Here is a 17,540-nt window from a genome sequence, read left to right as displayed (position 1 = left end):
TCTGATTGACCAGGACCACATAAATTCCAATGGAAAGTATATGAAATGCTCGCCAAATCAAAGGGACGGGAGTCCCCTTCAGTAAGCATGCCAAGTTGATGACCCCCTCATTGCAAAAGCCGTGAAGTAACACCTGTTTGCAAATCATTGCATGACTAACAGTAGTCTTGCATTCCCTTCCACTCAAAAAGACCTCTGTTTCACTGTTCAGACATTTGAACGCAAAAGTCAACTTCCACTCTTCTTTAATAAAGCTATCTCCCAGTCGCTCATATCTGCCTACAGCAAAATGTTTGAAACATTTCGTGAAAGGAAAGGTGGAAATTGGCAGATTTATAATGCCATGTATGAGTCATTCTGTTGAAGGACTTTCTTCTACTGTAAAAGGCAGCTTTTCTAACTTTTCTATATTAAGCATGGTGTAACTCACTTCTTTTTTAGCCATTATCTGTTGCTCCCTGGGCAAATTAAAAGCAGAGAACAAGTCACTACTGTTAATTCATTTCCATGGGATGCAGCCATTTTTCAGAACCTGTAACATCCGACCTAACTGCCTGATGGAGCGCAGCTGCCTTTGTACTTGATGTAGAAGGGACATGCCATTTTGAATTATGTCTATTGCAGAAGACACTATGGCCCCCATTATGATAATGGCAGTAAAAGCCGCCTACTGCCAAAAGACCATCGCCGTTCCGTCTGCCATAATATGTCCCTAGCGGGATTTCTGCCACAAGAGGGTGAAAATTCGGCTGTGGCCATACTGGCAGATGGCGGTAAGGTGGCGCTGCTACCACCACCACCGCCACACCAGTAGACCGCCGCCAGCCATATTATGAAAAAGAATACGGCATGGCGGTGTTCTGCTGGCGGGTGCTGCTGGCTGTAGCAGCGCCCCGTCCCGTCACCTGCCGGAAGACGCCCTGGATCCAGGTAAGTCGGATTTCTGAAAAGGGGGAGTGGGGGGTGTTTGTGTGTGTGTAAGGGGTGGTGTGCATGTATGTGTGAGTGCGTGTGTGAATGCGGGTGTGTGTTTAGTGTTGTTTGCGTGCGTGTATGAAGGTGTGTGAGTGCGTGTATGAAGGTGTGTGAGTGCGTGTATGTATGGAAATGTGAATGTATGTCTGCGTGTATGTTTTGATGTGTGTGCGGATGTGTCAGTGAATGAATGTATACATGCGTGTATGTGTGTGTGGATGAGTGTGTCTGCGTGTGTGTGTGTGTATGGGGGGTGTGGATGTAGGGGTGGTGGGGGAGTGTTGGGGGGGACGGGCCTGCTATCAGTGACAGGGAAGGAACTCCCTGTCACTGATAGGGCCTACCGCCATGGTTTTCGTGGCGTTCCAGCCCGGTGGCAGCACAATGGCGGCCACCGGGCTGGAGATTGTTATTTCCAGCCCAGCGGCTGCTACTGCCATGGTGGTCGGAGTGGTACATTGGCAGATTGATTTCAGCTAACCCGCCAATGTCATAATGTGGCAGTAAGTCCTGCCAGCCTGTTGGCGGTACTACCGCCACATTAGCTCAGACCACCGGGGTCATAATGACCCCCTTTAATTTTAAGGGTGTAAGTACGGGACTCAGTAGCGATCAAGACAGGTTTAACTACATTCCTTCCCCAATGACCCTGTTCCTGGCCCACCCAACTTCACTCCTGGGATGCAACCTGAGCAGTTTGGTTGCTGGTGAGACGGTGGTTGTAAGTGGGTGGGCTCCCTCTTTGACTCTCGGGGGATAATACCCTTTGACCAACTAAAAATTGGCAATTGCTTAACTGACACAGACCAGGTCAGCTATCCCCAGCTGTGTCATTGGGTGACGTAGCCTGAGATATGACAGAGAATGGGGTGTTTGATGACTCCTTTTGAGAAAGGAATGCTTCTTACAACTGATGACAGACACCTTGTCTCGGAACTGTATGGTTTTCTGGGGAGAAAACACTCTCCAAGCAAATCTAAAGGACAACTTTGTTGGGAGACAGAATTACATAGATCCCTATCCACTAAAAATGGATGGACATTCTTTAAAGGGTTCACTAAGCCACGCATAATATGGCCAGCAACGAAACAGCATACAAAATTGCCTCCTATTAGTACCTGACCCCCTTGAGACTGCAGCAATGGAAGACTGGTGGCTCTCAGGATTATTGGTGGGGTTGTGGTAGCATGAGGACTATGCTACACCTTTTATGGCATTCCCTCAAGCTTACCCGATACTGGGAACAAGTCCTCCACAACATTGATACTGTCTTTAGTACCTCCGTCCCGAGGTTTCCAGCTTACATTATTCTTGGTCTTCCCAACCCTCTGACTTATCTTCTCCACTCTCTTAAAGGAAGACAAATGGCCCTGTCCCTGGGGGCTGCACACCATATTGTACTCTCTCTCTGGGGCATGGACAGAACATCAGATCACACCTCCTGGCTGCATTGTTGGTGGTATATTTTGGGGATGGAGAAGTTATCCCTAGCAACAAAACCAGACCACACCAGATACGGGGCAACAAGGCTTGGGTGCTGCCCTGCCCCAAAACATTGTAAATCTGGGCCTTTGTTTCCACAACCTCGACCTGAATTAGTATATTGCCAATCAGCCGCTGTCAAAAAAGGAGCATAGGGGGGAGGACGGAACAGTAGGAGTTCTTGACTTGTCTGTTATGTTTTACTCAACCTCTCTCTCCAGCGCTGCCAGCCTCTGGGTTGTATTCAAATTGTATTGTATTCAAACCTTCGTGGTTTGAATGGCAGTTTGGGACAGAAAGGACACTGATGAAAATTACATTGGAGGGCCACCATAAATTGGCCATGCACTTTGACACAATTTCCATCAGTGCCAGGTCCATCATAATGGATTTCACAATGAGCCAGCAGTGGCTCACAATCAGGAGAACAGAGTATGTAAGAGGGCAAATGGAATATCAATTTGTAGCTGATGTGCTTTACTGCCCTCATCTAAATTATGCCCTTAATCTTCAATCAACATGCCAATTATCTTCCCAGGAGAGTACCTGTGATTACTACTAAGTATGTAGCCAACAAGCTGTTTCTAGATTTACTACCTCTTCTATCAGCACAATCACCTTCTTTTACTGCGTATTTAACTCCCCGCTGAGTCAGTTATTCAGTCAAGCAAAACTAGGATAACTAAAGGAGCCTTTTGGCTTAATTTACTCTATCTTGGCCCGAGCACCGATCACCATGGTTTCTAACTATGCCTCTCTCTTGTCGATCGCTGCTTGGGAAAAACCATAGGAGAGCCAAGAGGGTTGACTTCAGAGGGGGGAACAGCCACTTCAGGTATGGTCAAATGCTTCTTTTCCGAAGGGGTTGGCAGAAAACCCACTAAACCTCAGGCATATTTTTATCTGTGTACAAAAATAGGGTGGGGACCATCCCATGCAGATACCTGGTTGACCCCTCCCACCCTAAAAATAGCCAGTGGTCTCTCTGCCTCCCATATGGGGCACATTGGGTATTTATCGCCAAACTGACTTTCCCAGGAGTGGTAGAAAACCTATGAGATAATAGGGATGTTTTTATTTGCATAAAGAAATTGGGGGGATGCCAGTCTGACCAGGCATGGGCCCACACCCTGACCTCTAATGTCCCAAACTTGCTTCTGCCCCCCTGTAGCCTACAGCCTGAATATTGAAACCATCCCAGTTGCAAGCAAGAGGAAATTTTAATTCCTTTGGGTGTAGTTTGACTTGTGGGCTGACAGAGAGCTGGTGCCAGAAGAATGACTGGGGCGTAGGTGTGGTAGCTGCAGTGCAGTGTCAGGTTGGTCAAGCCTTCCACGCCATTCTGTTTCTCATGTTTTTCCCCTGATGGTATGGTAAGCTTTCTGACCCCCATGGAAAGGGCAAATAGCTGAAAAATACTCCAATCCGCTCAACCAAAGATGGGGTGAATGCTACTAGGTAAACCAGGAAAAAAAGATGGGGTGGGTGTTTGACTATTTTGGTATCGAAGACCCCCAACAGATAAAGTATTTCTGCCCCAAGAGGGGGGAGGGGCAGAAAAAGGGGATTATATATCTCTTCCAGCCCATAGGTCCAAACTATGCTTGGAACAAAAGAACTGTTTTATTTATATGACAAACTTGGGTACTTCCAGCCAATGGCCAAAGTTTTACCTCCCTGCGTTTGCACACTTCTGATTCAAACAATGTTTTCCATCTGTTGCCGGACCTATTGCACTTCATGGGAATGGACCAAAACTGTAACCATGTGAAGACTTCATTAGAAATGCATTGACTTCACATAATCCAAATTTTGAGCGCTTCCTTCAGTGTGGATCATACGATCACTCACACAAAAGGGCACCAAAGGGCATTGTTCTCTCCGAAGAAGTGTAGGCATGCTGGGTGGTAGGAACTGGATGACTCCCCACTGATTCCAAAACTATCCCTCACAGAAATATTAGGAAAATCCATGATTTTAGCCAAAGTTTGATGTTTGCAGGGCTTTCTGCATAAGAAAACATAGTGGGCTCAACCTATGTCACAACACCCTGCACTCCCATGGGAATCTAGTTTTCAAACATGTCTGAGTTGGTAGGTTTCCTCAGGTCCTAGCCGGGCACAAATACTGAAGTTACCCCATTGCCAGAATGAGTGAATTTGAAAAGAAAAACCTTGTTGGGTTTTTGGGTCTTTCCTGTTGCAGGTAGTAGGCCCACCCATACAAGTGGGGTACAATTATTATCAGGAGGAATGTGGAAGTACAGAAAGTAGAATATTTGTTTTTTACCATCTGAATTTATCTCAATTTTGTCTTCCAAATGTAAGCTACAATGAAAGAAAGAACACAATTTGCAAATAGTTCTTTGAATAACATGATGTTATGGATAGCCCCACTTTCAGAGTTATACAAATAGCCACAACTCATTACCGTGGGCACATTTAAGAAATGCACAGGTATACAATGAAAAATCATTACAATCTCCAGCTTAGTTGATGGCTTTGGAACAATCAACAAACACTATACTTGCCTGCGACCAGAAGATTCTGATGGGCATAATGATATATTACTTTTCTAAATCAGCCACGGGGCAAAAAGTTACAGATTAAAACATGGTCCCTTATTTGTATTTTTTCCTATGTTATTTTACATTAATTACTATTTCAATGATTAGTTTTTTATGTAAGAGCCATAAGCGACCTATACAAATGTCCTCTTGGCTGAATTCAGAATGTTGCCAACTTTTTAGAAATGTAACGTTTTCTGGATTCACCCATGGTTTCACACCCGTTCCAACACAACCTGCAAGTAGGTAGAAACCACAGAAAATAGAAATAACTATTAATCCCTTAGACAATTGTAAAAGTTTTGGTAAAAACATATTTTCTTGTACAGAAAGTTTTTCAAATTTTCCAATTAACACACTTTCTGCTACACTTTGATATTTTTCCGGTTCGTTCCAAGAGAATCTCCAAACCCCTGGAACCTTTAAAATCCCTTACATGTGGGATATAATGGGACATATTTGGCCTAGATACATTTTGTGGAAAAACAGCTATGAAGGCTTAAGTGTGAATTACCCCAAGAATCCAAAAAAAGGGACTTGGACGGATGATGGGGGACTCTGCACTTAAGTGGTAAAATATGTGTTTTATGTCATTGCTTTATAATTACTGTAATCCCTTAGAATGGGTCCAAATTATGTCTGATGTGGACCCCATATCTGGAGTTGCAGAATTCTTCTTCTGAGGTCATTTACAATATATTAAGTAAAATCACCAATTCCAGATGCAATGGGAATCATTTAGAGAAATCTTTCAAGAAGTTAGTGCCCACTTTACATGTGTTTCCCCATTTTTAAAGCTGTCATCCGCTTCTTTTTCTGTCCCTCCTTATGATTCCCATGAATCATTTGAAGCTGGTGCAGGTGAACTTGAAAGAGATTGGGTTCCTTTCTCACTGGCGCCACACTCTTCCCGCTTCACACACACCACAAACTACATAAATTGGCTATATTTAACCAAATGCGCCATAGATTTACATCTTACTCCTAGAGATCATAAAAAGGGGTATGTTTCCCAATAATCATTCTCAGTAAAAAATGAACTTAGTCGTTCTGTTCAGGTTAGCTTATTTATTCATCATTAAGACCTTGTTTATTGAAACAATATTCACTATCAATTTGCCCCGATAATTCTCTAAAATTAAAAAGTGTGGCTGCCCGTACTGTACGGTCTCGTGCGAAGTGTGCTGGTCCCCTACATAATGAGGTAGGTGTGCGGCTTCCTGTGTTTTTCCATGCCTTGAGTATGTCTGAGTGGTTGGAGAATGTGGGCCACCTCTGGTGATGTCCTGTGTTAGGTAAATAGGTTCTCAATGTGAGTAGGTCTTGCTCGGAGATAAGGGATATCAGATTCTCTCGAGGCTGAGCTTCATTTACATACTCCACTTTTGCTGGCCCTGTTGATGTTCTATATCAGGAGGGCATTTGTGTTGTAGCCTCTAACGTAATTTGTGTCATGTATGTCACATTGGTTATTTCTTAAGGAGAGAGGCCTCTGACATCCCCAGCTCAGCCCTGTGTCATGTGTCTGGCTGGAAGATGGCCCTGGTCCTTCATCTTGTTGTTGGCTGTGTGAAACAGTCAGCTGTCAAACGAGAGGCCTCTTGTTTTTTAGGCTGAGCAGTGCTGGTACATTAAATACCACTCCTGGCAGTTTGTATTTTACCATTTTCGCAATTTGGGTATAGAGCTACCGCAAGTCAGAACGAGTACCATGTTGCATTTTCAAAATATACTTGCAGATATTCTTAGTACACTGGTAAATCAAATGTCATGTTTTAAACTAGCTGGGAGATTAAAGGAGGGAAGGAAGAGTTAAGTTCTTGCAGAGGAAGCAATGAATGCTCCTTCTTGCTGTCGAAAAAAGTGTGGAACTGAGCGATAAGTCTTGACTGTCTCATGCGATTTTACCAGCCGTAACATCAGGTACAGTGTTCCAACACTCAGGAAAAACAGCTGCAGGAACACCGGACGACCCAGGATTCTGCTCTGCTAAAATCGTAATATTGGTAATATAGCGTTATATATGTGATATTAATAATCGTATTCAATTATTTTCCTTATCAGTTTTCTCTTCTTCCTCGTTTATTTCTTTTTGTTCTCTTTGTCATCTTTATCCCTGCAGTTCGGGGTCATTCTACAGGATGAACTTGAGTTTCTTCTTGAAGTTCTCTGATCGGTTTCCTAATAGTCTTACAGTTGTCCCATGATTTTTTTGATTGGGATCAGGGTGTTTTTTCTAAGTTTCTTATTGTTTGAGATTCTCTTCTCATATTTTCTAGGTTCATGATAAACAGTCAGTGGCTCAGTATTTCTCAATCTGGCTTCTCTTCGCTAACGGCCGCATTTACAAAGCTTTTTGTTGTCAGAAATTACACTTACAAAGCTAAACCTCGATTTGTGGGCACAACTAAATCCAAATTCACGGAATCGTGATTTCAGAACATTAACAACACAAATGTATATTTACTATGGTGTGAAATGTGCTAGGATGGTGGGTTTTCTGTTGTAGTAAGTTTAGGAGGAGGGAATAGGTGCTCTCAAGAGAGGAGCAGAGTTTAACCATTAAGAAAGTGGTAACCACCCACAAAGGCATTACTTTGTACTCATTCAAAATCTTTCCTAATGTTTTCGTACCCAACCTACGTTTGTACCCAAATGTCACAGGTAAGTGTGAAAATGTAGTGTAAGAACAACACTCAACTATTTCCAAGGTGTGTAATGAAAGGAATTTCTTGACAATAAAACATATTATTTTCAAGAAAGAGCTAAAAAGAAAGTTAAATGGAACAGTGGTCGTTTCCACCGCTTTTGGGTGCCTGAGTAAGTGTAGGACAGCAGGACTGTGTGTTGAAATCGTAGATTTGCAAACATTACCATGAATACTCCTGGGTATTCTGACAAAGTAGCAAAAATCATAAAACAGATCACAACATAGAAGCATATTTCCTCCTTTTTATGAAATGATTGTGAATAAGCTCCCGAGATGTTGGAGCGGATAGTATGTCTACATTTTTATTATTGCATTTTTGTCTCTACAGTCATTTGCCAGTGAGACACTGAGAACCTTGTGCGTGGCGTGCAAACACGTGGAGGAGTCGGTGTACATTGTGTGGAGCAAGAAGCACAAGGAGGCGCTTGTGACACTAGAGGACCGTGCAAAAGAACTTGACGCTACTTATGAAGAGATTGAAACAAATCTAGAGGTAACTACATGATCGCCCTTGGGTTGTAAGAATGGTTAACTGCAATTTTGAACTTTTGTGAGAGAAATTGTGAACCTGTTTTTTTCTTATGTTCAGTGAACATTTTTAATTGGGAAGTTGGGTTGCTAATCATCATTCTTTTTATATGAAGCAGTGTTAAAAATTCATGTCTTTTGTATTTTCTGAATAATTTCCACTGCTTCATTTGTGATAGCCTGGTCAGGTTGTAGGGCAGGTTTCGCGATGCCGTAAACGCATTAAAGGTAGCCCATGATTGAAAACTATACCAGCTTCACAAAGCAACGGCCAGCGAACGGTCCTTGCCTTCTTCAGATTGAAGAAGGAGGGATGATTCGCTGGATGCCCCTGTGCCAGACTCCTATGGGCAAGGTAATATGAAAGTAAATCCAGAATAATGTTCCAAATATGAAAGTGTTTCCAAGTCTTCGAGAAGAAGATGAAGAAAGAGCACCTCAGGAGAGGCAAAGTTTAGCGAAGCTTAGAACAAAACTTTCCAACATAAAAAATACAAAACAATCACTACAACACAGAAAAGCTCAAATAGCTGACAACAAAAGTAGAAAAAAAAGCAAAAGTGAAAGAAACACGGGAAGGCAGTGCAAGAGGTGTAGAGTGCGACTACAAAAGAATGATCTTGAAGCATTGCAACACACCTCAAACACAGCTTATTCAGTTCTTGTAGTGTTTCATAGACCCCTTCCTGTAAGCGTTGGAAATATTTATGTCAGCCATTTTGCCTTTGTTTCTTACTAGGTGAAATTGTCCTCCAGATTAAAAAAAAAAATTATAGTCAGCATGTAGGTCTTGCTTGGATAGATTGGACCAAGAAAACCTTGTTCGGAGAGTTGCACCAAGAAGAAACATGCCCTTGGGGATTTCCTGTGCCGAGTGCAGGTACAAAAACACAGAGGCCAAATTCTAAAGACACAAGGGAGCAGATACCCTCACACAATCCCACAACCTATCCCACATGGGTCAAGGGACAAGGAATCAACGCAAGCAGAGGAGTAACACAATATAGGTGCATAGCAAGAGCATCACAACTCACCTCGGGTTTACCCAAGATGAAGAAGGATGAGGGAGGCAGTGTGGCACTGTGACAACATCTGTGTCATTTTGTATTATGGTTTCCACCAGAGAAACTGTCGCTTAGAAATACTACGTCATACAGATGGGTCAGTGTAGGAAAGTACCCTCTTTTTGCCAGGGTTACCCCCATTTTCTGCCTGATGTCAGTGTGCTTGACTGTGTTCACTTGGATCCTGCTAACCAGGACCCCAGTGATTATGCTCTCTCTCCTCTAAATTTTGTTGCTGCATACTGTTAACTCAGTATTTCACCCAAAATTGACATACTGGTGCCCCCTTATAAGTCACGAGCATATGGTACCTGGTTACCCAGGGCATTGGGGTTCCAGGGGACCCCTATGGGTTGCAGCATATCTTTTGCCACCCATAGGGAGCCCACGCAAAGGCTTCTACAGGACTGCCATTGCAGCCTGTGTGAAAAGGTGCATGCACCCTTTCATTGCCATTTACACTGCACTTATGAGTCACCCCTTATAAGTCACCCCTGTACCAGGCCCTCCAGCCCTAAGGGCAGGGTGCATAGTACCTGTGTGTGAGGGCACACCTGCACTAGCAGAAGTCCCCCACGACCTCCAGGACCATTTTCCCGGACTTCGTGAGTACGGGGACGCCATTTTACGCGTGTACTGGACATAGGTCACTACCTATGTCCAGCTACATAATGGTAACTCCGAACATAGGCATGTTTGGTATCAAACATGTTGGAATCATACCCCACTGCCTTTGCAAGCATTGGTTGTACGATTCCACGAACTCTGGGGCCTCCTTAGAGGACCCCCAGTATTGCCATTCCAGCTTACTGAGGTTTTCTAGGCAGTCCCAGCTGCCACCTCTCAGACAGCTTTCTGCCCTCCCGTTCCTTGAGCAGCTCAAGCCCAGGAAGGCAGAACAAAAGATAGCCTCCACAAGCCACTGGAAATGCTTTGAAGGACATATTTGGTGCCCTTCTTGCATAATCTAGTTTACACCGGTGCAGGGACCCCCGAAGAAACTGCATCTGGACCCTCTAGGAACTCAACAAACTGCAACAAAGAAGCAAAGACAACTTCTGCAACATTGTATCTTCAGCTCCTGCCAGCAACTGCAACTGTGTCCTGGTCATCCATCCTCAGAGGACAGCCTGTCTTCAGCCTGCACCTGAAGAATGAAGGAATCTCCCTTGGAGTGAAGGAGTCACTCCCCTCCTTCAGCAGGCACCTCTCTGCATCGATGACTGGAAACGTGGGTCCCCTCTCCTGTTGAGTTGCGTGGATCCAGCATCACGGGTGGTGGACTGAAGTGGTCCCGATGGTCCTGACGTCCTACTGTCCAACTTGGGTGGAGGTAAGAGCTTGACTTCCAACGCAAGACAGTACCCCCTTGCACCGTGTGTTTTGCAGTTGCCAAGGTTTGTTGGCATCCTTCCTTGAAGTTCTTTGTGCACCGTGCAGCTCTGGACCCCAGCACTCTATCCTGTGATGCACAGCTTCCTGAGAGGTTCTCCGGCGGTGTGGGATCCTTTGTTGTAGTGCTGCGTGGGCCACCTTTTGCACCTTCTTTGTCCCCGTGCTGTGAGACTCCTGTGCACACTGCCTGTTCTTCTGAGGGCTCTCTGAGTTACTGAGAGCCCCTCTGACTCACTCTCCTGGGTAGAGTCCATCAGGTCCCTCCTGGTCCCAGGTAGCGCCATTTTCTGCTAACCGTGAGCCTTGCGTGTGCAAAGGCTTGTTGGAAGAATCCAGCAACGCAAACCAGACTACAATCTTCCAATCCATTATGGGATATCATCTGCACCAACCAAGAACCCACATCCGTCTTCTTGGGTGTAGTACTGACTGTTGTTCTTGACTGGTGGTTCTTCTTTTGCACCTTCATCCGAGTTAGCAGGGGCTCCTGTTCTCCCTGGACTATTCTGTGCTTCTTGGACTTGGTCCCCTTCTTCCACAGGTCTTCAGGTCCAGGAATCCACTGTTGGTGTCTTGCAGTCTCTTCTGGTTCTTGCATTATCTTTTTTCACATGTTCTTGTGTGTTCTAGGAAAGTTACTGTGATTTACTCCTGCTTTCCTGGGCTCTGGGGTGGGTTCTATTACTTACCTTTGGTGTTTTCTAATACTCCTAGCGCCTCTCTACACACTATACTTGCCTAAGTGGGAAATCGATATTCGCATTCCACTTTCTTAGTATATGGTTTGTGTTCCCCCTAAGCCCATTTCTAACTATTGTGATTTTCACTATTTGCAGTTTTCTAACTGTTTTTTCACCTGATTTCGCCTACTAGTGTATACAATTTGTGTATTACTTACCTCCTAAGGGAGTATAGTCTCTATGGTATATTTGGCATTTGTGTCACTAAAATAAAGTAGCTTTATTTTTGTAACACTGAGTTACTTTAATGTGTGTGAGTACTGTGTGACTACAGTGGTATTGCATGAGCTTTGCATGTCTCTTAGAAAAGCCTTGCCGCTCAGCTACAGCTACCCCTAGAGAGCCTGGCTTCCAGACACTGCCTACATTTCACTAATAAGGGATAACTGAACCTGGTATAAGGTGTAAGTACCTTAGGTACCCACTACAAACAAGGCCAGCATCCTACAGCCAGTGATGTCTGGGCCCTACATATTCCCAGCATGTCCCTGACACTATAACTTTTGAATGTCCATCGTTCACAAATCCTGCTCATGCATAGCTGTAGCCATTAATCTCTATAGAGTTCCAAGCTCTTTTCAGGTGGATTATTGGACCTATGCTATGATGTCACCCTTTACAACTTGACTCTTTGCACATTGAGACTTTTAATGGGAAATCAGAGAGAAATGTCTGAGGTTCCATGGCGTCAAATTAGAGGACTCACATGGTCAATGAAGTGACAGAATAAGACATGTGCCAAGGGAAATTCCTTATTTTTGCTGAAACCTAGTCAAAGAGAGACAGGATACAACATTGTTGGATAGCAGCCATACCATAATCTTGGCTGGATGTTAGCAATGATTTGTGCCCTAAAGATACAGTTGCAGTTTATGGTGGCTGGCATCACTCATTCAAACTAGAATGGCATGTGGTATGCTGTGGGTGTTGCGTAGTACCTTTTTTCCTGTGGCTACACTTTTCAATATGACAACACCAATCTAATTGTTTAGTAAGGGTCAACCCGAGGTAATCAAAAGTGTGAACATGGTCCAAGGGGATCCCTATGAGCTTGGGCCTTGGTCTTGTAGAGTGGCAAGGGTTTAAGACCATATATTTAGTTTTGTCTATGTGTATTTCGAGTCCCCTCTGGCTACAAAAACTCTCAAAGCAACATAAGATTTTCTGTAGCCCCATAGGTGATTTTGATGTTAAAAGAGTGTTACTTCTTGAAGTTAAATTGATTCAAAGGGCCAGATGTATGAAAAAAGCCTTTTGCGATTAGGAAATAGCGATTTTTAAGCAATCGCTATTTCTGAGTCGCAAAATTCTTTGTAACAAATTTGCAAGTCGGAGATAGCGATTTCTTAAAAAACGCTAATGCAATTTGTGAGGTCCAAATACCGAATCGCAAAAATATTTGCGATTCGGTATTTGAAAATCGCAAATTGCGAAAACGGTCACCTGGCACAGCCTGATGATATCACAAGCAGGAAGTGAATCAGCCCATGCTGTTTCCAGGTACCACACCCACAGGAGCAGTCAGAGAGTCACAGACCAGCCCCAGGGAGCAAGTTTGTGAGCAAGCCAGGACCTGACATCAACATGGCCAATGCTGGTAATGGGAAGGAAAAGGGAGAGAGGAACAGGAAGCTGAAATTCAGTGAGCAAGAATTGAAGGTGCTCACTGAGGAGGTGGTCAGGAGCCATGACCGGCTATTTGGGAAGAGCTCACTCCAGGTACCAGAGAGTGAGAAGCGAAAACTCTGGGCTGACATCCAGACCAAAATTTGCACAGTGGGGGTTGCGCAGCGCTCAGTGGAAGAGATACGCAAGAGGTGGTACGACCTGCGTTCCCGTGTCAAGGAAGCTAGATCCACCGGAACGCAGCAGTCCCTGCCCCAGCGTCACTCAACTCCCCGCAGGAGGCCTCGCGATGCAGGCACACAGCATACAGATGTAGGTGAGAGCCCATCAGTCTTTGGTGGTCTGGAAGCATCCATGCTCAAAGTGCAGCACCTGCAATACAAAAACATGAGGGCAATGCAAAGGCAGCTGCAGTCACACAATGCCAATATGGGAGGGCTGCAAAAGCAGTTGGAGTGTCTGAATGCAAATATCTGCAAGCTGCATGAGGGACAGCAAACCGCTGCAGAGAACACCAAGAAACTGACAAATGCCATTAAGGAACTCTGTACTGAGATCAGGCATGAGCGAGCTAGCCGCCGCAGGCGCGAAAGGTAATTCATGGGAATGTTCAGTGGCTTTTTTCAGATCTGTAAATCGTCTAGCTACATCTACTGCTCTGATATTGCGGCGTGCTGTGGCCGCACAGGTGGAGGCAGCACATAGCAGTCGGGATGTTGCCAAGGGATTGGTGCAAATTACCAACGTTCTGGATGCTATGCTGACAGCACGCAGTGCTACACCCAGCAAACTGGGAGTTGGGGATACTGAGGAGTCATCTAGCCTCAGCAGACTTGCAGTGCCCGTGATGGATCCTAGGCGTCGCAGTGCCAGGCACAGTACTGCCTGTGAGCCTGATACAAGAGGTGCCGGCGAGGCCACTGCGCACTCAAGTGGAATGCGTGGTCGTAGAAAGTGACATTGAGGGCCACAGGGGGACTACCTTCACATGTAGAATTACAGTAAACTATGATGACAATAGTGCAACACTGTTAATGGCTCATGTATGACTCATGTGTATTGCTTTGTCCTAGTGACACGTATGTTACCTGAAGTCAAGGTAATAAAGGTACTAACTACCGGAATACATGTCAGTGAGGTTGTGTTGTCATTACTTACATCTAAAATGGTTGTGTGTGATGTCAGCATGCCTTTGCCTGCCCTCTGCTGCACTGGTCCTGTCTGCTGGTTGTAGGGGTGGTATGGGATCATCATCCTCATCTGAGTCTGGCTCCGATATTTCCACAGGTATGCCCCTGGTGGTAGCTATATTGTGCAAGATCGCACATGTGGGCACTATTCTACAGGTCGTGTCCGGGCTGTACTGTAGTGCCCCTCCACTTTCGCGGATGCATCGGAAGCGACTCTTCAGTAGGCCAAAGGTGCGCTCCACTACATTGTGGGTTGCCTTGTGGGCTGAATTGTATCTCCGCTCTGCTGGTGTTGCAGGATTTAGGTAGGGCGTCATCATGTAGGTGCGCACTGCGTAGGACTGTCTCCTGGAAGGAACAGAGGGTATAATGAGTAGCTGAGCCATCTGACGGCACACTGCCATCAATGCACCATTGTAAAGAGGGAAATTACCTAGTAGATATCCTTCACCAAATTCCCCAGCTAGCAGTCTTGTGTGAATCCCGCTGTGGCAAAAGATGTACGAATCATGTGTGCTCCCTGGGTACCTGGTCACGAGATCAGTTATGATGTAGGAGGCATTGCATATCACCTGTATGTTCATTGAATGTTGGTATTTACGGCTGCGGTACACATACTCTGTGGCCAATGGTGGACAGATTGCAACATGTGTCCCATCTATGGCACCTAGGACGTGGGTAACTGTGCTATCTGGTAGAAATCTATTTTTGTCTGCTGTATTTCCTGTGGGGTGTGGGGGAATCTGATGTACTGGTGTATCCTGCTCAGCATGGCAATTAGAAATGCATTGAAAAATCTAGAAAGGGCACTCTGTGATACCTCTCCAGCTGCTGCTATGACCCCCTTGATAGCTCCCTGAGGCAAGTAGGTGCAGGGAGCATAATACCTGCACATGTGTGGGTATGCTGTTGGTCCTGTGTGTTGTGCGCTGCAGTATGGGTTGTAGCTCAGCTATCAGGTCAAGTATCATAGCTGAGCTCAACCTGTACTTCTCAAATATTTCCTCCTCAGTTTGGTAATTTGCATATGCAAAAGGCCATTCTGCAAATATTCGCAATTTGTGATTTTTTCATGCATCAAATTGCGACATGGTTTTGTGTGTCGCAATGTGCGTATCGCAATTTGCGACGAGAAATACCGAATCTGTATTTGCGAGTCGCTATTCGTACTGGCGACATGCAAATAGCGATTCGGTATTTCATGTCGCAAAATGCGACACGCAAAGCCATGTCGCTGCGCAAAAAATCGCTATTTTGCAATTCCTTGTTTTTGGCCTGCGAATGCCTTTCATGCATCGCAAACCACGTTTTTGCATTCGCAAACGGACGATTTCTGCGAATCGCACCATTTGCGAATGCAAGTTCGTTTGATACATCTGGCCCAAAATGACTACTACTGCCAAATCTGCCACATCAGCCTGCTTCCTTACATGCTCTATTATACCATGGCTTGGAGGGTCTTCCTTCCAAAGGCCTTTTTTGTGGCCACATGAAAGAGTTTCTTTAAATCTAAAAACAATTTGTTGTGAATGGAACTAACCTTTTCCCAACTGGCTCCCTGGCCTGAATCCCCCATCTGTGAGGAGATCCTCAATCCTGCCTGCAACTAGGGTGTTAACTTTCCTGAACAGCTCCTGCAAATTGGCCACTTCACTCTTGCTAGACACTCGAAATCTGTGATCAAATGTTTCTCCGGAATTGACCCTCATACAAAAGGGGTAGCTCAACCTCAAGGACCAAAGCATTAGGGTTACTGTGATATCTCGGCACAACAACCATATCAATCAGAAAAGGCCGAGCTCTTACATTCACCAGAATATAATCAATAAGGCTAGTGCCAGAAGCATGGTTGAAAGCATACTTCCCCTCCTTATCAGAGCAAATTATATCTTTCCAAGCTTGAAAGCCCTGCTTCATTGTAAGGGCAATCATTTACTAATGCTTGGGGCAACCATTATTTTTTTGGGTGTGATTAATATCTTGGGGATGCACCAGACATTATCTTCTTCTTGAGTGCGTGCTCCTGCACTGTCTAAGGACTCAAAATGGCAGCTAAAATCCCCACCCTCGAACTTCAAAACTCCTGCTGGAGCAGTTGCCAAATGTGAGTTTAACAACTCAGCAGTGGGAAAATCACTATTAATCACACTTTGCCTCAAATACACATTGTAGAAATAGGCTGTTAGGGACGGGAGGACCAATGAAACACAGAGAATATCTGGAGAGGATATCAGAATTTCCTGGACCTTACAGGTTAACACAGTGCTAACCCAGGTTGTCAATCCCCCTGGAGGCCTACCCTTGCATTTGCATACTGCCTCTTTACTGAAATTAACATACCCTGCATGATGCAATGGCCTACTGGACTAAGTTTCTTGAAAGAAACAAATAAAATGAATTTCTATGAACTTGACCCATTCTGGAATCTCAAGTTTAAACAGTAGCCCTGCTACATTTCAGGACAACATTTTAGCTGCAATAGTCAAACATTTTGTTGATGGCTCCACATGATTGCTCAGACTTAAAGGCTCATCCCAATCCGTATAGGAGGCTGTTTGAGGCAGGGTGACAGTGTGAACACATGTATCTACAGGCCTTTGTCTGTGAACTCTACGATAGAACTGACTTGTCTCACTTTGGGATATTCGTGGATCCACTCAGAATACCTCCAGGGGCTTGGGTCTCCTGAATGATCTTCTGGTATCCGTTCTCCAGTCCCCATTTGACTCTATGGTGGTCTGTAACCCAGCATTAGAAGCACCCATATTGCTATACCCTGTAACCATGGAGCTCCCTCTTGCCCTCCGCATAACATTACAGTATTCCTGTAGTCCTTACTAACCGCCCATCCCTTGCCATGGGAGACCAGGTAAAGGAGTGAGAGGTCTAACTAGATTCAAGTCATCCAACCCCCTCCAGGACTTTGACACAGTTGTAGGTGGGAATTTTGAAAACATCTGGTCTGCTTACATGATCAATGAAAGCTATCAGTGACGCTGGAGCTGTCTGGTTATTGGTCCTATGTACAAACCTATCAAATCCCATAATATTGCAAGGTTTGTAAAAATACCCCAACGGCAGTACATCAATAGTAGACTCTCTACTGGGTAGACTAGAGGATCAAATAACAAGCTACGCACTACCTGAGGAGACCTACCATTAATAATACAGTCACAGTGGTGGTCCTTGGACCCAGACCCCAACCAACCCACCTTTCGAGTTAATAAAATTTCAATAGCAATATCACAGGAAAAATTCTTATGT

The 17,540-nt window shown here is 44.8% G+C and overlaps 1 protein-coding gene across 1 annotated transcript in view; it reads left to right on the top strand.

Moving 5' to 3' along the window:
• Window positions 1–17,540, top strand: part of LOC138259698 (phospholipid-transporting ATPase IK-like) — a 592,788-nt gene that overhangs the window by 496,471 nt on the left and 78,777 nt on the right. Inside the window, 1 exon segment of the mRNA XM_069207591.1 lies at window positions 8,062–8,226. Coding sequence (XP_069063692.1) covers window positions 8,062–8,226 — 165 coding nt within the window.

Source organism: Pleurodeles waltl, chromosome 9, assembly GCF_031143425.1.
Source record: "Pleurodeles waltl isolate 20211129_DDA chromosome 9, aPleWal1.hap1.20221129, whole genome shotgun sequence".
NCBI lineage: Eukaryota > Metazoa > Chordata > Amphibia > Caudata > Salamandridae > Pleurodeles > Pleurodeles waltl.
The sequence above is the reverse complement of the archived record's forward strand: the minus strand, read 5'-3'. Positions and strand labels throughout refer to the sequence as shown.